Source organism: Staurois parvus, unplaced genomic scaffold (assembly GCF_062004578.1).
Source record: "Staurois parvus isolate SC_StPar_1 unplaced genomic scaffold, SC_StPar_1.0 ptg001146l, whole genome shotgun sequence".
Classification (NCBI taxonomy): Eukaryota; Metazoa; Chordata; class Amphibia; order Anura; family Ranidae; genus Staurois; species Staurois parvus.
Genome location: NW_028318942.1, coordinates 2,262,950 through 2,287,886, shown reverse-complemented (window position 1 = coordinate 2,287,886; position 24,937 = coordinate 2,262,950). Strand labels below are relative to the sequence as shown.

Genomic DNA, 24,937 nt, shown 5'->3' with positions numbered 1-24,937 from the left:
TTATGATTGGTAAAGAACCTGAACTGCAAATAGTCCAAGACCCATTTTGTTCCTGCTAAAGCTTCCATCCCTACAACCCTCTCACTACCAGATGTGGGGTTAAAGAAATTTAACACATCAGAGCTGCCAACATAGGCTCCCTTTGAAGACTATAAAGTGGGCCATAATGAAGGGAAATATTATTCCAACATATGGAGAAATAGGTAGTTGAAGCAGAGTATGAGTTTCAGAGGCATTAACATCTTAAAAGGTCTACTCCATATCTCTGTCTCAGCCATAAAGCCAAACCACCACTCTGGCTCCCCTTTTTTAATCCATCTCTAAAAGTGTTTTACCACGTCAAAATTTGACAAAACAAAGTGCTGTTGTGTTATATTTATTTCAATGTACAAAAGATTGATGTTAAATTATGGAGTATTTGGACCTATTCCTTGGCTCTACATTAGTCAATTCTCATTTGTTTTTATAAATGTAAAATTTGGGTGGTCTACAAAACAAAAATCTTTAGATGGCAATTGATTTTCACAGCTAGGTTGCTAGACATTGTAGGTCACATTTTGCATATCTACATATAAACATTTGTTTCCTTACCTGCCCTGATGGAGCCCTGATCAACCAAACGCAGTCAGCATCATCAGGATAAGCAAAGGGATAGTTGGCAGAAGTGAAAATTCCTGTATTATCATTAAGCAAAGTAGAGCAGACACCTGAGAAGTAAAAAACAGGCATAAATATGTAGTTACAGCAGGAATAGACTAATAGTAATATCAATAATGTATTTGTGGGAAACGGGAGGGGGTATTTATCTTCTCTTAGATTATAACTGCTGGAATTTTGAACTTAAAATCAAATGAACCTTGAGTTTATCCCCTTTATGATGAAGATAAAAGCAATCATTAATGCCTGAATGTAGTTTTACAATTTTAGCATGTGTTACTAAAACTTTTAAAATCTTTGAAACTATTTTTTGTATCCAGGTGAATTATAACTTGTTTTGTTCAGGCCATACTGAGCTTTCATTTGGTGGTAAATGTGAATGGAAATCTCTTGATTTTTTTTTTTCAAAGTAAACTGGCTACTTTGTAGCCCTTACATTTTAGTTTAAATGTAGCCGTATCTTTCTTATCATTACCATGACCCACCACCAATAAATAACCTAAAACAAATTTGAGATGGATGGGGATACCGCATATGTGTACATTATTTATTGTATGAGGAGGGGTAAGTCAGGACTTTCAGGTAGGAAGATGGGTTACTGTAGAAAGAGGGAGTGGTAAGGGCTCACAGAAAAGGAAGGCCAGCCCTGGCTTTGAGCACCCTAACAGATTTGCCATGTTGGGTGAAGATGTCGGGGTGGCAAGCTCAGAAGAGGCAGCCCCGGATGTTGCTCTTATTCCTAACAGCAGCACATCTAGTACAGGTGGTGAGAGTAGCGCAGGAAGGCCTAGACAGTTGGTGGTAATTGGAGACTCTATTATCAGAAATACTGATAGAATCATTTGTTGCCAGGATCGCTTCATCCAAATGGTTTGCTGACTCCCTGGTGCCAGGCTTCAGTATGTGATGGACTGGGTTGATAAATTACTAGGAGGGGCTGGGCGTGACCCAGCTGTCTTGATCCATGCTGGAACCAATGACAGAATACCTGGAATGTGGAGGCTCCATAAGAATCAATTTAAAGAACTGATTTAAAGACGTTGAAGGAAAGTACCTACAAGGTGATATTCTCTGAAATATTGCTTGTGCCATGTGCAACACAGGAAAGACAGGGAGAGATTACAGAACTGAATGCATGGCTAAAGACTTGGTGTAAGAGGGAAGGATTTTGGTTCCTAGAACACTGGGCTGACTTTTCATTGGGGTGCAACCTATATGCTAGAGATGGTTTGCACCTAAATGGAAGGGGGTCTGCTGTGCTGGGGGAGAGGTTTATGGTAAGGCTGAAGAGTATTTAAACTAGGATCAAGGAGGGAGGGGGAATTCGATTATAATAGGGCAGACAGGTCAGATAGGATTCAGAGTTCTGTCCCTATTGGTGGATGGAATGGGGAATGTGGGGAGAGGGCTATGGCAGGTAATAAGTAGTTCCCATGTTACAAATAACCCTTAGAAATGGTACTCTTTGGAATAAATAAAATGTATGCAATATGTGTGTGCAAAATGTGACAATGATGTAAAGTGATTGTTCACCAATGCCAGAAGTCTGCCAAGCAAAGTAAGTGGGTTGGAAGCTTTGGTGCACAAAGAGAACTACAATCGAATTAGTATTGCTGAATCTTGGCTTCATTCTTCACCTAACTGGGTTATTAATATTCTGTGTTCTCTTTCTGAGAGATGGTAAAATGGAAAGGTGGCGGTGTCTGTCTCTATGTGAAAAGTGATCTCCAAGTGAGTGTGAAAGAGGACCTAGTTGATGGAGAGTGTGATAAGGCTGAAGCATTATTGGTGGAACTGCAAATAGGTTTGTGTACTACAAAGGTAATCATTGGAGCAGGGGCGGACTGACAACTCATGGGGCCCCCGGGCAATAGGGGATCATGGGGCCCCTGTGTCCTTGCCCAAACTCGAAAAAGCCTATGAAAAAGGTACCAGGGGCATCTCATGGGGCCCCCTACTGACCCCAGGCCCTCGGGCAGTGCCCGGGTTTCCAAATGGTCAGTCCGCCCCTGCATTGGAGTTTGTAATAGGCCTCCTGGTGTTAATGAGGAGGTGAACACTCAGCTCCTTGCACAGATCAAAAGGGCTGCAAGAGCTGGGACAGTGATAATATTGGGGGATTTTAACTACTCGGAAATTGACTGGAGTAACGGCATTGCAGGAACAGTTAAAGGTCAAAAATGTATAAACCTATTACAAGGCAATTTTATGGTACGGTTCATAGAGGCCCCAACTAGGAATGAAGTTCTGCTGGACTTGGTAATCTCAAACCATGCAGAGCCTCTTACTAATGTTCATATAAGAGAACATTTGGATAGCAGTGACTATAAGATGATCTCATTTAATGTTAGCTGTAAACAACAAGCACGTATCGGAAAGATAATAACATTCAACTTTAAGAGAGCAAAGTTTCAAAGGATGAGGGCTGCTTTCCAAGCCTTAGACTGGGAGGGAATATTGGAATCAATGAACACAGAACAGAAATGGGAATTCTTCAAAAAGACTGCATGTGAACACACTGCAAAATATATTCCCATGGGCAATAAGTTTTAAAGGCTAAAAATAAAACCTATTTGGCTCACGGACAACATTAAAAAAGTTAAAAATAATAAGAAAAACTATAAAAATGAAGTAAATATATAATTTGTTACAAGGAATATAACAAAATATGTAAAAAGAAAATCAGGGCTGCAAATTTTCAAAACAAACTACAGATTGCAAAAGATAGTAGGACAAACCCCCAAAAATTCTTAAAATTTATTAATAGTAAAAAGGTCAGGTCTGAGCATGTAGGCCCTTTACAAAGTAATCCAGAGTGGGTGACTGGGGACAAAAAGAAGGCAAATTTATTAAAAACCTTCTTCAGCTCTGTGTATACAAAGGAGCATGGGGGAACTCTTGACCACAATTGGGATGATATTGACACAGCACTTCATGAGCCACAATGGCTCAAAATTGATATGGTCCAGAAATATTTAGACAGAATAAAGGTGAATACACCCACAGGTCCTAAAAGAATTGAGTTCTGTCATTTCAAAGCCATTGTTTCTAATTTTTAGGGACTCTTTAATGATTAGCATAGTACCACTGGATTCTTGTGGTGCCAATATTTAAAAAGGGGTCAAAATCTTTACCAATTAATTACAGACCTGTTATTTTAACTTCTATAGCTGGGAAGATACTGGAGAGTTTACTTAAAGACCACATAGATGAGTTCTTGCTGGAAAAAAATATTTTAAGCAACAGACAACATGGATTCATGAAAGACAGAAGTTGCCAAACAAATCTGATTTCTTTTATGAGGCAGTGAGCAAAACTTTAGACAAAGGAGTGGCTATGGACTTGGACTTTGCAAAATCCTTTGACGCAGTTCCTCACATATGACTAATGTACAAGGTAAGGTCTACAGGCTTGGAAAAATCTGTATGTAACTGAATAGAAAATGGGCTAAAGGATTGTATTCATAGAGTAGTGGTTAATGATTCATACTCTGAATGGTCTAGGGTTGTCAGTGGTGTACCCCAAGGTTCAGTGTTGGGACCCTTACTTTTTAATATACTTATAAGCGATATAGGGTCTGAGATTGAAAATCCCATTTCAGTCTTCTCAGATGACACCAAGCTGTGCAGTGGAAAAACAGCCTGACAGGATGTCTCTAACTTACAAGCCAACCTCAATGCACTGTTTAATTGGGCAACTCTGTGGCAAATGAGGTTTAATGTTTATAAAGGTAAAGTAATGCACTTGGGGGCTAAGAATATGCATGCATCATACATACTAGGGGGGGTACAACTGGGAGAATTAATGGTGGAGAAGTATCTGGGTGGTCTAGTAGATCATAAGTTTAATAATGGCATGCAATGCCAAGCTGCCATTTTCAAAGCGAGCAAAATCCTCTCTTGTATTAAGAAAGGATACGCCAGAGAGAGAGATATCAATTCCCCGAGTACAAATCATTAGTAAGACCTCATCTGGAATATGCAGTTCAGTTTTGGGCACCAATTCACAAAAAGGATATTTCAGAACTGGAGAAAATTAAGAGAAGGACAACCAAACTGATATGAGGCATGGAGGAGATCAGCTATGAGGAAAGATTAGAGGAACTGAATTTATTCTCTCTTGAGAAGAGGAGATTAAGGGGGGATATGATCTCCATGTATAATACATAAGGGGGATATGATCTCCATGTATAATACATAAGGGGGGATATGATCAACATGTATAATACATAAGGGGGGATATGATCTCCATGTATAATACATAAGGGGGATATGATCTCCATGTATAATACATAAGGGGGGATATGATCTCCATGTATAATACAGAAGGGGGGATATGATCAACATGTATAATACATAAGGGGGATATGATCTCCATGTATAATACATAAGGGGGGATATGATCAACATGTATAATACATAAGGGGGGATATGATCTCCATGTATAATACATAAGGGGGATATGATCTCCATGTATAATACATAAGGGGGATATGATCTCCATGTATAATACATAAGGGGGATATGATCAACATGTATAATACATAAGGGGGATATGATCTCCATGCATAATACATAAGGGGGATATGATCTCCATGTATAATACATAAGGGGGATATGATCTCCATGTATAATACATAAGGGGGGTATGATCTCCATGTATAATACATAAGGGGGGGATATGATCACCATGTATAATACATAAGGGGGGATATGATCTCCATGTATAATACATAAGGGGGGGATATGATCTCCATGTATAATACATAAGGGGGGATATGATCTCCATGTATAATACATAAGGGGGGATATGATCAACATGTATAATACATAAGGGGGATATGATCTCCATGCATAATACATAAGGGGGATATGATCTCCATGTATAATACATAAGGGGGATATGATCTCCATGTATAATACATAAGGGGGGTATGATCTCCATGTATAATACATAAGGGGGGATATGATCACCATGTATAATACATAAGGGGGGATATGATCTCCATGTATAATACATAAGGGGGGGATATGATCTCCATGTATAATACATAAGGGGGGATATGATCTCCATGTATAATACATAAGGGGGGATATGATCTCCATGTATAATAAATAAGGGGGGATATGATCTCCATGTATAATACATAAGGGGGGATATGATCTCCATGTATAATACATAAGGGGGGATATGATCTTCATGTATAAATACATCAGTGGTCCATATAGTGAACTCGGTGATGAGTTATTCACTTTTGAGGAAAAGAGATTTAATCTCCAAATACAGAAAGGTTTCTTCACAGTAAGAGCTGTGGAAATGTGCAATAGACTACCACAAGAGTTGGTTCTGGCCAGCTTGGTAGATTACTTTAAAAATGCCTGTATTCTTTCCTAAATGCACATAATATAACTAGATACTAACATTTGTAGGTAAATCTGATCCATAGAATTTTTTCCAGGAAGGAATTATTTTTCCCTGCAGGAGCAAATTGGATCGTGCTTCGCTGATTTTTTTTTTTGCCTTCCTCTGGATCAGCTGTGGGTATAGGATTGTGTATATACAGTAGGATTGTATTTTTTCTTTAGTTTTTATTGGTTGAACTAGATGGATTTGTGTCTTTTTTCAACCGCACTAACCTTGTAACTATGTAATTATGTGTTCACCCATAGTTGAGCACATTTTGCTCTTTTTGTCAAAACATTTTCCTTTTAAAAACTGTAACAATTATCTTAAAATGCAGTTAATAAAAAAGTATAATTTCTAATGTTTCAAACTCATAAAATTGGAATGTACAGAAACTTACTGCATTGATAAAGTTGGTTAATTTTAACGACATCTAAGACATTCAATCCAAATCTCTGTCCAATAGGCACATTGGGGTCAGGTTTGGGGACAATTGTGGGTTGGTTTGCAGTGTTGCTGAATGCATAGCTGGAAAATGTTGAAAGGAGATAGGATCAACATATTACCATTAAAACACGTTATCATTTATGGGTAATTTGCCATCTAACACAAAAGTCATGACTTACGCACTATAATGCATCACTGAACCGTAGTCATATGGACTGCCCAGGTTATTGGTGTCCGCTTTAGCAAAATTACCCTGGTATCCTGTAACAAGACAAATGCTGTGATAGTGTCTCTTTTTTGAAAACATGGCTAAATTCTCTTTGTGTAAATGTTCCCATTACCTTCAGTGATATACTGATAATTGATGTCAATATAATTGTCACGATCACTCCTGGCGTGTTCATGGTGGAAGCCCAGGACGTGTTCTAGTTCATGTTGTATAATCCCCATATAGACGCAGCCACCACCCAATGAAACTGTCTGGCTTCCACCGGTTCTTCCAAGAAATGAGTAACAGCTAGAAATAGTAAATATACAGTTCCAAAGAGTTACACTTTAATGTAATTTAAGAGCCATAGACAATACTGAATACGAGCTACAGAAAGAAAACAATCAATATGTGTTTGAGCTAAACCTTTGAACTTTCTAACCAGGGGCAGACTGACAACTCATGGGGCCCCTGGGCAATAGGGGATCATGGGCCCCCTGTGTCCTTGTCCAAACTCAAAAAAGCCTATGAAAAAGGTACCAGGGGCATCTCATGGAGCCCCTACTGACCACGTGCCTTCAGACAGTACCCAAGTTTCCAAATGGTCAGTCCGCTCCTGTTTCTAACTCATAACGGCAGGTGTATCCCTTTGCATGTGCCCAAGTCTAGTAAGAGGCATGGTGTTTGGGAGCTAAGTGTCATTGTGTTGGTTCCAAGTAATGGATCCACTTCCCACTTTTGCACAGGATTATTTGGTTTTAATATGACTGTAAATATGGATTTTTTTTTAAGTGGAATCCTTTAGGCTTGAATCCTAAGCTGCACTCGCTCTCAGTCCTTACCATTCTTCTACTATCTACTCAATGTATTTATGTACCATACACACTATCAGTTTTTCTTTGTTCAACACAAGTGGTGTTTAGTACAGCGATCACCCCTGCTGTGCTATTGTGTTCTGAAAGGGGGACTGCCCCCCACCAGAACACACCAGAACACACCGGTCAGCTCTCTCGGCCACAGGCTGATCAGAAGCCGATCGGCAAACCTTTTTTGGTTACGTCTCTTTGACAGAAGAGACCGGCTGCATACACACAGGCTGAATGCTGTTGAACTGGCCAATACCACCCAATATTCAGCCCATGTGTACGGGGCTTAAGCAGTGCTGGGATAAAAATCCTATGTCCTTGTGCTTTTTCTGCTAGGTACGAAGAAAAAGGAGACAACCAAGAAGCACCTTGAGGTTGGCTTGTGATTTTACTATATATTTGCAAATGTACAGAGAAATTCTATATTTTTTTTAGGAAATAAAAAAGAGTAGTAATGTAGTAATGTCACATAGGTACAGTAAAGTCTAAGGTGTTAATGTTCTAGATTCTTTCTACTGTTTCACTTTATCTATAGAACTGTGTTGGACAATAGAGAGGACATCCTTACCCATTATCAGGTGTAATGTTGACATAATCTTCTTCTGTTGTAAGAGGCAGAAACCTCACACAAGTCAATGAGTCAAACTCTGTCATGGCGAGTGTAATCACATTCAGGTCATTGGGACCTGGAAAACAGAGATAGAAGGTTGGGTTTCTACAAATAACAAATAGCAATGACTATTTCAGCACAAGAGAATGAAGAGGGAACTCACTGTATCTGGAATCTATGACGTAGGGAATAGGAACAATGCCATCATCATTTTTAGGCCAAAGGCAAGAAGTACAGGTCAAGGCACTGCGGTCATTCTGTACCAGAATGTCACCTCCATACAGGGGAGTTTTGCTATCTGAAAATACAGAAATTGGTTCCAGTTAAAGCACTAAAATGTTTTAGATTTTACCTGCCCATACACTGTGAACTGGCTGAAGTGTACAATGAGGGTGGTTGTGCTGGCCCCTTCCAACTCGACATCCTTTCATTGAAAATTTGAAAGATCCAGACAGAAAATTTTAGAACTAACAGCGGCTGCGCCCAATCAGATGCAGTACAATACAATGTTGGGGTGTCCAACAGAACACAATTATTATTATTATTATACAGTATTAATAAAGCGCCAATGGTTTGCTCAGCGCTGTACAATACAAAGGGGGACAGAACATGTGACAGAACAATACCAATACAATGCAAAACATGAGGGGATTGAGGGCCCTGCTCTTTCGAGCTTACAATCTAGGAGGGAGGGGATGGTGGTACAGGAGGAGATAGCTGTGGGGGATGGGGTGGTAGGAAGGGTGGAGGAGGTCGGCAGGTTAGCAGGGGGTGGGGTAGGCTTCCCTGAAGAGATGGGTTTTCAGTGTGCGCCTAAAGGAGAGGAGAGTAGGTGATAATCTGATGGGTTGGGGCAGGGAGTTCCAAAGGATGGGTGACACCCTGGAGAAGTCCTGGAGGCGGGCATGGGAGGAGGAGACCAGGGAACTAGAGAGAAGGAGGTCTTGTGAGGAGCGGAGTGTGTGTGCTGGGTGGTACTTGGATATTAGGTCGGTGATGTAGTTCGGGGCAGTATGGTGGATGGCTTTGTATGTCAGTGTTAGGATTTTGAATTTGATCCGTTGCGCAATCGGAAGCCAGTGGAGGGATTGGCAGAGGGGGGTGGCGGAGATGGAGCTGTTGGAAAATAATAGGCACAGAGGGAGATTTGTCCATCTGGAGGAATCTTTTTTCACTTAGCTCACAGAAAAGAGCAAAACACTGTCCTCGTGCATTACCGTGATAATAAGAAATGCATTATAAAATTACAAATGCCTACTCACAAACCAAAAAGGTCATAAAAACAGAGACAAGGAGTCAAAGATACCAGTCATTTCCAGAGTTCCTCGGGTAAAAGTGTTAACGTGTTTCGGGAGTCGAACTCCCTTCCTCAGAGCAATAAAACACAATGCATAAGGATGGTTCTTATATATGAGACCAAGTAATAATGAGACCCCAGCCACTCCCCTTTGTGCAAAAAAAAAAAAAAGGAGAAAGGGGGCAGAATCCTGCGAGTGACGCCCAAAAAGGGGGGAGATATCCCAACTTAGATTGGCATATAATTAATGACTGTAATATGGCAATAAAAAGTGCTTACCAGATGGAATGATCAAAACGCCTTGGATATACTGCATTATAAGTAAATGTACTCTGTGCATCTACAATGCACAAGGATGAAATCGATCTACTCCTTTAACTTGCAAAGACACCAGGCTTTATTAAGGGTTGATGAATGGGCTGACTTACATCTCCGACTTTACTCAGTTCTATGACACAGCACAGCCCTGTTTGGCCGGGGAGAAGACCTGATTTTCCTCTGCTGCAGTTAAGTAACGCTTATAGGACCAGGGGCGGACTGACCATTTGGAAACTCGGGCACTGCCCGAGGGCCCGGGGTCAGTAGGGGGCCCCATGAGATGCCCCTGGTACCTTTTTCATAGTCTTTTTTGAGTTTGGGCAAGGACACAGGGGCCCCATGATCCCCTATTGCCCGGGGGCCCCATGAGTTGTCAGCCCACCCCTGTATAAGACTGAACATCTCTCTGGCACTCTGCTCTCTCCTTCTATTACAATGGACCATGCACTACAGCACAGCTAACCTACTCCTTGTGCTACTTCTCCCACCCCCAGTCTGAGCTCTACTGTATAAGTACTGCAAGAGGCTGATTCTAAGTCCAATTAGGGTACTTACATAATTTTCATTTAAAAAAATTAAAACTAAAATTGAGTAAGGAATTACAGAGCTGTGGCTAAATGGTTAGCACTTCCACCTGGCAGTACTCAGGTCGTTGATTCAAATCCTAGCCACAGCACCTCCTGCCTGGAGTTTGCATGTTCTCCCTGTGCCTGCATGAGTTTTCTCCAGGTACTCTGGTTTCCTCCGACCCTCCAAAGACATGCTGGTAGGTTAATTGGATCCTTTCCAAATTGACCCTAGTATATGAATGTAAGTTAGGGACCTTAGATTGTACACTGCTTGAGAGTTAGGGACTTATGTGAATGTACAATATATATGTAAAGTACTGTGTAAATTGATGGCGCTATATAAGTACCTGAAATAAATAAAATAATGATTTTATTATCCACATGGAAGAAAAATATATTTGAATTATATTTTAAAAATATTCTTCTCAAATATATTGCCATATATTTGAAATGCTACAATTTTGGCCGTATTCAATATATATATATATATATATATATATATATATATACATACACACATACTGCATGTTGAAGTGCATTATTACAAAATATATGAAAAATATTTTTAAAAATACATTTCAAATATACCGTATGTCTTTAAAAATACAAATCTACATTTTTGGATGCATTTACAACTATATGTTAAAATTACTTTTTTATATGTAAAAAAAAACTGAAGACTATATTTTAAAAAATATATATTTTTAAAAATATAGTCTTCAGATTTTTTTTAACAAATAAAAAAGTGATTTTAACTTATATTTTTACATATATTTGTAAATGCATTCCAAAAATGTAGATTTGTATTTTTAAAGACATACAGTATATTTGAAATGTATTTTTAAAAATGCTGTTCATATATTTTGTAATAAAAACGCATTTCAACACGCAATATATATATAGTATATATATATATATATATATATATATATATATATATAATCTGGACAAAATTGTAGCATTTCAAATATATGGCAATATATTTGGGAAGAATATATTTTAAATATATTTTAAATACCGGTATTTTTTTCTTCCATATGGATATCTGCCTGGAGTTCAGCTTTCGTTGTAGATGCAGAACTAGAAATTGTAAAATAAAGGATATACAGTTTTACTAGAAATATTGATGCTGATTTTCAACTAATTTCCCATGCAAAGTGCTACTTCCTTTGCAAAGTGAACAGCCTCTTTATTTCGCAAGTGTCACCGCATTGGTAGAAGTAAATAGAAATAATCCATTAGTCTTTTTAGAAGGGGAATACTGATTTAGAAGAATCCTGCAGGAATGATAAAGAGTTTGTAACCTAAGACCACAGCGCCATATTCCACCTTACACGCTATTGGCTAGTCCATCAGTACATGATTTAAAGTATCCTGAAACACATAACTTTATTCATTATAATTTGTTATTGTCTATTGGCTTGTCCTGATTTAGCGTCCTCATAATGCAGAAAGGAATCCTGTAATTTAGAATAATTACCTTTATTAGCGCGCAAAATCTTGCTGAAGATCCCTTCATGGACTTCAAAGCCTTCACTCTTTGGGGCTGCATATACAAAATACCCATTAGGCACATTTAGTTAAATAATTGTAACCATAAAAATGAAAGTGACTTTTGTTCAAATATTGAGCCCATTTTAACATTTTTATTATATCATAATAAAAAATGTTAGCTCTACAAAGCTATCCCTGGTCTGTGAAATGTCTGGTTGGGTAACGTAGTCTGTGCCTGCATTGCCCTGTGTCATTATCACAGTCACCTAAGTAAAGGGAGATGACTTTAAGGAGACCCTGCTACCAGACCATTCGTTTTAACAAAAAACATACATATGATTAGAAGTGTATTTAACATATTTTAGGCATATCATTAACTATAAAAACCTCCCTTGTGTAAACAGCTGAAAGCGCAAAACCACTGCTGGTTGCTGCCATCTTGTATGAGATGTCAGCAGTCCCAGCAGACTCAGAGCTGTTGCTCAAGTGACACTTTATGGTATTCCTCTTCACTCCTCCCCTGGAAGCTATATAAAAGTTTATGTGGGGAGATGAAGGGAGGGACAGAGATGCTGGGCCAGCACAGGCAGTAATTAGACACTCCCAGAAGAGGAGAAGGCTATGAGAAGCAGTGTGGGAGGGGACTGTGCTAAGGAAATGACTCTCGGAGTAATTAATGCTTTACAATTTCAAAGCCACGTTGCATGGGAATAATAAATAATTTATGAAAAATAAATTACGGCAAGTTAAGTTTTTGAAAATATTTGATTTTTTTATTGGTGGTACCTGCAATGTTTTTAAGTGATGAAAGGGTCTCCTTAAGATAAGGGATCTTTACCCCCAGAGCTATAAAAATGTGGAATAGTCTTCCTCAGGGGTGGATCTAGATGGAAAAAGAAAAATAATTTTACAGATTCTCTGGTCAGGCTGATTAGGGCCAATGGAGCAGCACTAATGATTATTGACTTAGGAATTGGGGTTTAGGATTAGGAATGTTAATAAAAATGGACTAATGAACTGGGGAAAAAGCAGGATAAAAAAGAATAACAGCTAGAGAACAGAAATAAAGAAAAAATTATTCTTTATAAAAAAAAAAAAAATGTTAAAAGGCTTACCATCTTTGCTCATTCCAGGTAGATGGTACTGAAAATGAAATGTTCCGTATCAATATCTTATTTAAAAAAATACAATAATAACACATAAAAAGTCTTTCCATTTTTCCATTAACCCACCCCATCTGGCAGACCCCTCCTCGGCTCTCCTGCAGATCTCTAAAAATTAAGGTAAAATCCTTTCTTAGACAGATGTTACCACAGTAGCCATTACTGGAAGAATTTACTATACACCCATTATTATTATTATTTATTTTAAATTATTATAGAGGATTTATATAGCGCCAACAGTTTGTGCAGCACTTTACAACATGAGGGCAGACAGTACAGTTACAAAACAATTCAATACAGGAGGAATCAGAGGGCCCTGCTCGTTAGAGCTTACAATTAGAGATGAGCGAAGTATTCAAAAATTCGATTCGACTGATTCGGCGAATTCGTGGACAATATTCGATTCGAGTCGAATATATTCGCTGTGAATTTAACTTAAAAAAGGGTGTTTCTAGGCTTCAGAGAGACTTAATATTAGTGCAGAACACTGTACCTTTAATTTAAATGCCCTTGGAGTCTGCTGGGGAAGAGAAATAATACTGTCAGTCAGTATGACATGCAGATGAGTGCCGTCGATCTTAGAATCACCGCACACTTCACTCATTTGGCCAGTCACGGGGCCAAAACCAGTGTTTGGAGCCACAGTGTGGCGGTGGAGGCAGCAGCAATGGGAGGCCATACAGCAACCTATGACAAAATGGAAACCAGCAGGAGTGTGAGGAGACCTCAAAGTGGCACATGGCAGAGTGGGAGCAATGGGAGGCGGTACAGGGACCCATGTCACACTGTGGACCCAGCAGCAGCGTGACCAGGCGGTACGGAGGCCCATGGCAGATTACAGGCCTGGCAGCAGCAATGGGAGGCCCGTAATCTGTCAGCACCCTATGACAAAATGGAACCCACCAGCAGTGTGAGGAGACCTGAAAGTGGCACATGGCAGAGTGTGGCGATGGAGACAGCAGCAATGGGAGGCCGTACAGGGACCCATGAGAGACTCTGGACCTGGCAGCAGCATGAGGAGGCGGTATAGGGGCCCATGGCAGATTAGGGGCCTGGCAGCAGCTATGGGAGGCCCGTAATCTGCCAGCACCCTATGTCAAAAAATTCAACACACCAGCAGTGTGAGGAGACCTGAAAGTGGCACATGGCAGAGTGTGGCGATGGAGACAGCAGCAATGGGAGGCCGTACAGGGACCCATGACAGACTCTGGACTTGGCAGCAGCATGAGGAGGCGGTATATAGGGGCCCATGGCAGATTAGGGGCCTGGCAGCAGCTATGGGAGGCCCGTAATCTGCCAGCACCCTATGTCAAAAAATTCAACACACCAGCAGTGTGTGAGGAGACCTGAAAGTGGCACATGGCAGAGTGTGGCGATGGAGACAGCAGCAATGGGAGGCCGTACAGGGACCCATGAGAGACTCTGGACCTGGCAGCAGCATGAGGAGGCGGTATATAGGGGCCTATGGCAGATTAGGGGCCTGGCAGCAGCTATGGGAGGCCCGTAATCTGCCAGCACCCTATGTCAAAAAATTCAACACACCAGCAGTGTGAGGAGACCTGAAAGTGGCACATGGCAGAGTGTGGCGATGGAGACAGCAGCAATGGGAGGCCGTACAGGGACCCATGACAGACTCTGGACTTGGCAGCAGCATGAGGAGGCGGTATAGGGGCCCATGGCAGATTAGGGGCCTGGCAGCAGCTATGGGAGGCCCGTAATCTGCCAGCACCCTATGACAAAAAATGGAACACACCAGCAGTGTGAGGAGACATGAAAGTGGCACATGTTTGGGGCATGATTCATGGCGGATTTAGTCAGTTGTGTCAGGAACTGGTGGTTTGAAATCCAGACTAATCCACGCCTGATTCATTTTCACAAACGTGAGTCTCTCCACACTTTGGGTGGACAGTCGTGTCCTCCGCGGAGTTGCAATACCTCCTGCCGCACTAAACACGCGCTCCGATGCCACGCTACTGGCCGGGCATGACAGCCTTTCAAGGGCAAATTCATCTAGTTGGGGCCAAAGGTCAAGTTTCGTTGCCCAGTAGTCAAGGGGATTGTCTACCTCGGTTGGCAGGGTGCTGTCCAAGTAGGCCTAAGCCTGTTGTTTGAGGTCCTGCTCCAGGTCCACCTGATGCTGCTGCTGCTGCTGCTGCGGCTGGTTATTAGTTTCCTCACTGCGCTGGTGAAGAAAGCTACTCATCATCGACTGCAGACTGAGGCAGCTGCTGCTGGTGGAGCTGCCACTGCTCCTACCACCCCACCCCTCCCCTGCTGCCATGGCAGCGTAACGCGAGCGCACAGGGCCCACAGTGTCTGAGGATGGACGTTGGCGCAGACAGGCAGAGACCAGCTGACTACATAGGTGGTTTTTATAGTACGTTATTTTGGCCTCCCTCTCAGCAGGTGTGAAAAAGGCCACCATTTTGGAACGGTAGCGAGGGTCCAACAAGGTGGACAGCCAAAAGTCATCCCTCTGTCTGATGGTTATTATTCGGCTGTCGCTACGCAAGCAAGCGAGCATGCTATGGGCCATTTGTGCCAAGGAATGCGAGGGACTCCCTGCCTCCATCTCCACAGCATACTGCCACGGTGCGTCTGGGTCCTCTGTCTCCTCTTCCTCCTCCTCTACCAGATGCTCCTGCTCCTCCACTCCTGTCCGCTGAGTGGAAAAACCACCCATTTCACTCAATAATTCCTGAGCACCAATGTCCTCCTCTACCTCCTCCTCTTCTTCCTGTCCTGCCCCCACATGGGTCATGTGGCGTTGAGATCTGTGCGCCACGTCTACTGCACCCTGACCAGCCATTATTAACAGCATTTGTTCCAGGACGTGCAACAGAGGAATGACGTCGTTCATCCCATAGTCCTGCCGACTCACGAATAGCGTGGCCTCCTCAAAGGGCCTGAGCAAGCGCAGGTGTCACGCATGAGCTGCCAATGGTTGACATCTAAGTTACACAGGGAGTACCTTTATCCGCTTTTAACATCAGGAAATCTGTGATGGCCTTTTGCTGTTCGTAAAGGCGGTCTAACATATGTAGGGTTGAATTCCACCTTGTTGCAACGTCACAGCATGAGGAGTCGGTACGGGGGCCCATGGCAGATTACGGGCCTGGCAGCAGCAATGGGAGGCCCGTAATCTGCCAGCACCCTATGTCAAAAAATTCAACACACCAGCAGTGTGTGAGGAGACCTGAAAGTGGCACATGGCAGAGTGTGGCGATGGAGACAGCAGCAATGGGAGGCCGTACAGGGACCCATGAGAGACTCTGGACCTGGCAGCAGCATGAGGAGGCGGTATAGGGGCCCATGGCAGATTAGGGGCCTGGCAGCAGCTATGGGAGGCCCGTAATCTGCCAGCACCCTATGTCAAAAAATTCAACACACCAGCAGTGTGAGGAGACCTGAAAGTGGCACATGGCAGAGTGTGGCGATGGAGACAGCAGCAATGGGAGGCCGTACAGGGACCCATGAGAGACTCTGGACCTGGCAGCAGCATGAGGAGGTGGTATATAGGGGCCTATGGCAGATTAGGGGCCTGGCAGCAGCTATGGGAGGCCCGTAATCTGCCAGCACCCTATGTCAAAAAATTCAACACACCAGCAGTGTGAGGAGACCTGAAAGTGGCACATGGCATGAGAGACTGTGGACCTGGCAGCAGCATGAGGAGACGGTATAGGGGCCCATGGAAGATTAGGGGCCTGGCAGCAGCTATGGGAGGCCCGTAATCTGCCAGCACCCTATGTCAAAAAATTCAACACACCAGCAGTGTGTGAGGAGACCTGAAAGTGGCACATGGCAGAGTGTGGCGATGGAGACAGCAGCAATGGGAGGCCGTACAGGGACCCATGACAGACTCTGGACTTGGCAGCAGCACGAGGAGGCGGTATATAGGGGCCCATGGCAGATTAGAGGCCTGGCAGCAGCTATGGGAGGCCCGTAATCTGCCAGCACCCTATGTCAAAAAATTGAACACAACAGCAGTGTGTGAGGAGACCTGAAAGTGGCACATGGCAGAGTGTGGCGATGGAGACAGCAGCAATGGGAGGCCGTACAGGGACCCATGAGAGACTCTGGACCTGGCAGCAGCATGAGGAGGCGGTATATAGGGGCCTATGGCAGATTAGGGGCCTGGCAGCAGCTATAGGAGGCCCGTAATCTGCCAGCACCCTATGTCAAAAAATTCAACACACCAGCAGTGTGTGAGGAGACCTGAAAGTGGCACATGGCAGAGTGTGGCGATGGAGACAGCAGCAATGGGAGGCCGTACAGGGACCCATGACAGACTCTGGACTTGGCAGCAGCATGAGGAGGCGGTATATAGGGGCCCATGGCAGATTAGGGGCCTGGCAGCAGCTATGGGAGGCCCGTAATCTGCCAGCACCCTATGACAAAAAATTCTACACACCAGCAGTGTGAGGAGACCTGAAAGTGGCACATGGCATGAGAGACTGTGGACCTGGCAGCAGCATGAGGAGGCGGTATAGGGGCCCATGGCAGATTAGGGGCCTGGCAGCAGCTATGGGAGGCCCGTAATCTGCCAGCACCCTATGTCAAAAAATTCAACACACCAGCAGTGTGAGGAGACCTGAAAGTGGCACATGGCATGAGAGACTGTGGACCTGGCAGCAGCATGAGGAGGCGGTATAGGGGCCCATGGCAGATTAGGGGCCTGGCAGCAGCTATGGGAGGCCCGTAATCTGCCAGCACCCTATGTCAAAAAATTCAACACACCAGCAGTGTGTGAGGAGATCTGAAAGTGGCACATGGCAGAGTGTGGCGATGGAGACAACCCACCGACTGTTTTGCTCGCTGCCAAGCTGCCACCCTCTTCTCCTGATGATGCGGAAGCAATAGCCTGATGACGACAAGGCTGCCAAGTGCGATCAGCCTCATCATCATCAATTAGGGTCTCCGCCTCACTACTAGCCCCCTCGGCTGCGTGTGGGTCAGGAGACAGACCTGTCTCTACACCGGCTACCGAGCCACTCTCCCCGCCACTACTTCTTCGCCTGGCTGCTGGAGAGGCGGATGTCTCCCCCCGTTCCTGACCGCCCTCTGTTAGCTCTTCCTCACTGTACTGGATGACACCGGGAGCACTAGTTTCTGGCTGCGAATAGTGCTGCCTCGACCCCTTCCTCTGCTGCCACGTCTGCTCGCTCCTAAAACATTGCCTCCTCTGCCACTCCTCTGCATGTTGTCTGACATACTCTTTAATTAAACGATTCTGTGTCCCTGAGTAACAATTCTGTGTCCCTGAGTAACGTTTCTGTGGCCCTAAGTAACAGTTCTGTGGCCCTAAGTAACAGTTCTGTGGCCCTCAGTAACAATTCTGTGTCTGTCCCTGAGTAACAATTCTGTGTCCCTCAGTAACAATTCTGTGTCCCTGAGTAACAATTCTGTGTCCCTGAGTAACGTTTCTGTGGCCCTAAGTAACAGTTCTGTGGCCCTAAGTAACAGTTCTGTGGCCCTCAGTAACAATTCTGTGTCTGTCCCTGAGTAACAATTCTGTGTCCCTCAGTAACAATTCTGTGTCCCTGAGTAACAATTCTGTGTCCCTGAGTAACGTTTCTGTGGCCCTAAGTAACAGTTCTGTGGCCCTAAGTAACAGTTCTGTGTCCCTCAGTAACAATTCTGTGTCTGTCCCTGAGTAACAATTCTGTGTCCCTCAGTAACAATTCTGTGTCCCTCAGTAACAATTCTGTGTCCCTGAGTAACAATTCTGTGTCCCTGAGTAACGTTTCTGTGGCCCTAAGTAACAGTTCTGTGGCCCTAAGTAACAGTTCTGTGGCCCTCAGTAACAATTCTGTGTCCCTCAGTAACAATTCTGTGTCCCTCAGTAACAATTCTGTGTCCCTGAGTAACAATTCTGTGTCCCTGAGTAACGTTTCTGTGGCCCTAAGTAACAGTTCTGTGGCCCTCAGTAACAATTCTGTGTCTGTCCCTGAGTAACAATTCTGTGGCCCTAAGTAACGGTTCTGTGGCCCTCAGTAACAATTCTGTGTCCCTCAGTAACAATTCTGTGTCTGTCCCTGAGTAACAATTCTGTGGCCCTCAGTAACAATTCTGTGTCCCTGATTAACGTTTCTGTGGCCCTAAGTAACGGTTCTGTGGCCCTCAGTAACAATTCTGTGTCCCTCAGTAACAATTCTGTGTCTGTCCCTGAGTAACAATTCTGTGGCCCTAAGTAACGGTTCTGTGGCCCTCAGTAACAATTCTGTGTCCCTGAGTAACGTTTCTGTGGCCCTAAGTAACGGTTCTGTGGCCCTCAGTAACAATTCTGTGTCCCTGAGTAACAATTCTGTGTCTGTCCCTGAGTAACAATTCTGTGGCCCTAAGTAACGGTTCTGTGGCCCTCAGTAACAATTCTGTGTCCCTGAGTAACGTTTCTGTGGCCCTAAGTAACAATTCTGTGTCCCTGAGTAACAATTCTGTGGCCCTAAGTAACGGTTCTGTGGCCCTCAGTAACAATTCTGTGTCCCTGAGTAACAATTCTGTGGCCCTAAGTAACGGTTCTGTGGCCCTCAGTAACAATTCTGTGGCCCTGAGTAACAATTCTGTGTCCCTAAGTAACGGTTCTGTGGCCCTCAGTAACAATTCTGTGGCCCTCAGTAACAATTCTGTGTCTGTCCGAGTAACAATTCTGTGGCCCTAACTAACGTTTCTGTGGCCCTAAGTAACAGTTCTGTGGCCCTCAGTAACAATTCTGTCTGTCCCTGAGTAACAATTCTGTGGCCCTAACTAACGTTTCTGTGGCCCTAAGTAACAGTTCTGTGGCCCTAAGTAACAGTTCTGTGGCCCTCAGTAACAATTCTGTGTCTGTCCCTGAGTAACAATTCTGTGTCCCTCAGTAACAATTCTGTGTCCCTCAGTAACAATTCTGTGTCCCTGAGTAACAATTCTGTGGCCCTCAGTAACAATTCTGTGTCCCTCAGTAACAATTCTGTGTCCCTGAGTAACAATTCTGTGTCTGTCCCTGAGTAACAATTCTGTGGCCCTAAGTAACGGTTCTGTGGCCCTCAGTAACAATTCTGTGTCCCTGAGTAACAATTCTGTGTCTGTCCCTGAGTAACAATTCTGTGGCCCTAAGTAACGTTTCTGTGGCCCTCAGTAACAATTCTGTGTCCCTGAGTAACAATTCTGTGTCCCTCAGTAACAATTCTGTGTCCCTCAGTAAAAATTCTGTGTCCCTCAGTAACAATTCTGTGTCTGTCCCTGAATAACAATTCTGTGTCTGTCCCTGAGTAACGTTTCTGTGGCCCTAAGTAACGGTTCTGTGGCCCTCAGTAACAATTCTGTGTCCCTCAGTAACAATTCTGTGTCTGTCCCTGAGTAACAATTCTGTGTCTGTCCCTGAGTAACAATTCTGTGTCCCTGAGTAACGTTTCTGTGGCCCTAAGTAACATTTCTGTGGCCCTCAGTAACAATTCTGTCTGTCCCTGAGTAACAATTCAGTGTCTGTCCCTGAGTAACAATTCTGTGTCTGTCCCTGAGTAACAATTCTGTGTCCCTCAGTAACAATTCTGTGTCCCTGAGTAACAATTCTGTGTCCCTGAGTAACAATTCTGTGGCCCTCAGTAACAATTCTGTGTCCCTCAGTAACAATTCTGTGTCTGTCCCTGAGTAACAATTCTGTGGCCCTAAGTAACGGTTCTGTGTCCCTCAGTAACAGTTCTGTGTCCCTGAGTAACAATACTGTGGCCCTAAGTAACGGTTCTGTGGCCCTCAGTAACAATTCTGTGTCCCTGAGTAACAATTATGTGTCTGTCCCTGAGTAACAATTCTGTGGCCCTAAGTAACGGTTCTGTGGCCCTCAGCAACAATTCTGTGTCCCTCAGTAACAATTCTGTGTCTGTCCCTGAGTAACAATTCTGTGGCCCTAAGTAACGGTTCTGTGGCCCTCAATAACAATTCTGTGTCCCTGATTAACGTTTCTGTGGCCCTAAGTAACGGTTCTGTGGCCCTCAGTAACAATTCTGTGTCCCTCAGTAACAGTTCTGTGTCTGTCCCTGAGTAACAATTCTGTGGCCCTAAGTAACGGTTCTGTGGCCCTCAGTAACAATTCTGTGTCCCTGAGTAACGGTTCTGTGGCCCTCAGTAACAATTCTGTGTCCCTGAGTAACAATTCTGTGTCTGTCCCTGAGTAACAATTCTGTGGCCCTAAGTAACGGTTCTGTGGCCCTCAGTAACAATTCTGTGTCCCTGAGTAACGTTTCTGTGGCCCTAAGTAACAATTCTGTGTCCCTGAGTAACAATTCTGTGGCCCTAAGTAACGGTTCTGTGGCCCTCAGTAACAATTCTGTGTCCCTAAGTAACGGTTCTGTGGCCCTCAGTAACAATTCTGTGTCCCTGAGTAACAATTCTGTGTCTGTCCCTGAGTAACAATTCTGTGGCCCTAAGTAACGGTTCTGTGGCCCTCAGTAACAATTCTGTGTCCCTGAGTAACAATTCTGTGGCCCTAAGTAACGGTTCTGTGGCCCTCAGTAACAATTCTGTGGCCCTCAGTAACAATTCTGTGTCTGTCCGAGTAACAATTCTGTGGCCCTAACTAACGTTTCTGTGGCCCTAAGTAACAGTTCTGTGGCCCTCAGTAACAATTCTGTCTGTCCCTGAGTAACAATTCTGTGGCCCTAACTAACGTTTCTGTGGCCCTAAGTAACAGTTCTGTGGCCCTCAGTAACAATTCTGTGTCTGTCCCTGAGTAACAATTCTGTGGCCCTATCTAACGTTTCTGTGGCCCTAAGTAACAATTCTCTGGCACTCAGTAACAATTCTGTCTGTCCCTGAGTAACAATTCTGTGGCCCTAACTAACGTTTCTGTGGCCCTAAGTAACAGTTCTGTGGCCCTCAGTAACAATTCTGTGTCTGTCCCTGAGTAACAATTCTGTGGCCCTAACTAACGTTTCTGTGTCCCTAAGTAACAATTCTCTGGCACTCAGTAACAATTCTGTCTGTCCCTGAGTAACAATTCTGTCTGTCCCTGAGTAACAATTCTGTGGCCCTAACTAGCGTTTCTTTGGCTTTAAGTAACGATTCTGTGGCCCTCATTAACAATTCTGTGTCCCTGAGTAATGCTTCTCTGTCCCTAAGTAACGTTTCTCTGTCCCCAAGTAACGTTTCTGTGGCCCTAACTCTGTCCCTAATACAGAGCGGTCTGCCTCTCTTGAATGACTGGAGGCAAATGAAGAATTCTAAAATGGCCGCTATTTATAGCTCGACCATTACACAGTGCTGGCTGGCTGCTGATTGGCTAATGCGATCACATGTCATTAAGGAATGCATTATGGGTCAGCGTGCCTTGTCTGCGCGCCTTCCCAGACATCCCCGCTCCGTCACCGCACATGTCCGCCGCCATTTTAGGAAAAATTTCGATTCGCGCGTCCGAAGTAGGCTATTTTTCGGATTCGGCGCTTTTCCAATATTCGACTCGAATTCCACTTCGCCTACTTCGATTCGCTCATCTCTACTTACAATCTAAGAGGAAGGGTCAAGTGATACAAAAGGTAATAGGTGTGGGGGATGAGCTGATAGAGAGAATAAAAGTACAGTTTTTAGTTGGGGGGCAGAATAGGCTTCTCTGAGGAGGAGGGCTCTCAGGGATCGTCTTAAAGCAAACAGAGTAGGATATAGTCGGACAGACTGGGGTAGGGAGTTCCATAGGATAGGAGAGGCTCCAGATAAGTCCTGGAGGTGAGCATGGCAGGAGGTGACAAGGAAACTTGAAAGCAGGAGGTCTTGGGAAGAACAAAGAGAACAATTAGGTCAGGATCTAGAGACTAGGTTAGTGATTTAGCTGGAGGCTGAGTTGTGGATGCCTTTGTACGTTATTGTTAGTATTTTGAATTTAATTTGTTGGGTGAGTGGAAGCAACTATAACATCTTGGATTTCCCATCACATTCTGTCCTCGTGGCAATGGCCAGGACAATGGTCAAACCTCCTTATAGGGGACCCAGACAGTAATAAAAAAATGACTGTTAAAATCTGCCAGGATTCCTAACCCCTCACCACTTTATCCAAATCTAAAGGGGAAAAATTTTGGTTAGAGTTACACTTCACTACTAGCTGATATTGTCAGTAACTGATTGGATGTTATACTTTCCTAAATCTAGTTTTCCCCTGCCCCCTGTACAGTTCATGCCAGATCATCATCTCACCTGTATTGGTGCTGATAGAGGTAGACTGGTCACCAGACCCGTAACACAGCCCAGAAGCAGGAGGAAGACCTGGTCATTCATCGTGTTCAGAATTCTCCTTCCCTGTAATGTGAAATATCTTCTCTCTCTGAAGCTTGGTGTGACGCTCATCTTCTGGATCACCTTTTATACAGTTACCAGAGAAGATCTGACCAATCATGGGACAGGAAAACAAATTTCAAGTATGACCTCTGTGGACGTGTATGGGAATTAGAAATGTATAATTATTTTCTATATGACACTATGGTTGTTATTATTATGTTATTTTTGTCTTGATGGCCCTCTCTCCAACTTATCATCGATTATCTTGGTCTCATGATAATTGTCTCTAATGACATAGAAAGGTTCTTGTATAAGTGATATCATCATCAACTGTGTTTTACAACTTAAATCTAAATGAATGGGGAACGGCAATGTATTTTCAGGTTCATGGTTATACCCATTGTACAAAATAATTCAACAATACAGTGCAACAAGCAATAATGCAAAAACCCATAGTAGACTAACAGAGATAATCCCTCTTCTAATATGAAATTTGATCCTACTAAAATAATATCCAATTGCTTAATCTAGGTAAAGCTGGTTTGCACCAGAGCTCCTGGTGGACCAGCGTGTCCACAGACTACAGTTGAGTATTTAGTTATAATTTATTACAGGTATATAGCACCATCAATTCAGGCAGTGATTTACATTCACATCAGTACTAGCCCCAAAGAAGCTTGCAATTTAAAGTTCCAATCTCACATACATACACATACTAGGGACACAGACCAATGCCTGATTACTGCCTGTACCAATGTCTGATTATGAACAGTACCAGTACCAACCCCTATTGACGACAGATTACAACTAATGCCAGTGCTCTATGACAGCCAGTTTTTTAAAAAAAACCTGCCGAAAAAAATGAGATCATCAAAATGATGATAAGAGGCATGGAGGAGCTCAGCTATGAGGAAAGATTAGAGGAACTGAATTTTTTCTTTCTTGAGAAGAGGGGGTTGGGGGGACGGTACGGCGGGAAATTCAAAAATAACAAAAAGTGATATTCACTCAATACACTAAAATCCCATAGTAAAACGTTACTGTATCAAACCATTTCACATACATTTTGTCCCGAGTGCTTTGTCCTGCACCCTGCCTACATTTTTACTGTTCTTTCTGCCTGGAAACTGAGAAACATTCATGGCATCCAAAAAGCGTCCCTTTAGGTCAAAATCGGTTTTAGACCGGCTAGAGAACAGCGATAGTAAATCAGAACCACTTGCAGAATTGAGTGATAATGATTCGTGGGGGAAATTCGTCATCAGACACTGAAAACGATTCTGCGACTTTCCTCAGTGATGTGCAAACTTGCGCTACATTTCAAATTTCAGTGTTTTTGGTTTGATTATATTATTGAATTAAATTTATTATTATATTGTTATTTTTTATGATTATTTATTAAATTATAATTTATGATTTCGGGTTTCAAGTTTTATCCTACCTGGGATGTTCACTAGATTCTTGTTCGGACAGATTTCAGTGAGTTATTCCTAAAAATTACAGGCCTACAATAAAAAAAAATACATATTTCCATGCAAAAAAATGTACCGCTTTGAGCACAGAAATAAGGACATAATCAGACCACTAGGGAGGTTAATGGTTGAACTGGATGGATTTTTTACTTTTTTCAGCCAAACTAACTATGTAACTATGCAAAATAATCACC

The 24,937-nt window shown here is 43.2% G+C and overlaps 1 protein-coding gene across 1 annotated transcript in view; it reads right to left on the bottom strand.

The window, feature by feature from the left end:
* LOC149439236 (embryonic protein UVS.2-like) overlaps window positions 1-23,271 on the bottom strand; it is a 61,387-nt gene extending 38,116 nt beyond the window's left edge. Inside the window, exons 1-9 of the mRNA XM_089659318.1 lie at window positions 23,191-23,271; window positions 12,985-13,012; window positions 11,856-11,921; window positions 8,355-8,489; window positions 8,150-8,267; window positions 6,849-7,024; window positions 6,687-6,768; window positions 6,461-6,588; window positions 592-707 (exon numbers count right to left, since the gene is read on the bottom strand). Of these exons, the coding sequence (XP_089515444.1) occupies window positions 592-707; window positions 6,461-6,588; window positions 6,687-6,768; window positions 6,849-7,024; window positions 8,150-8,267; window positions 8,355-8,489; window positions 11,856-11,921; window positions 12,985-13,012; window positions 23,191-23,271 (930 nt within the window). The remainder of the gene's footprint in view (window positions 1-591; window positions 708-6,460; window positions 6,589-6,686; window positions 6,769-6,848; window positions 7,025-8,149; window positions 8,268-8,354; window positions 8,490-11,855; window positions 11,922-12,984; window positions 13,013-23,190) is intronic.
* Window positions 23,272-24,937: the final 1,666 nt, after the last annotated feature.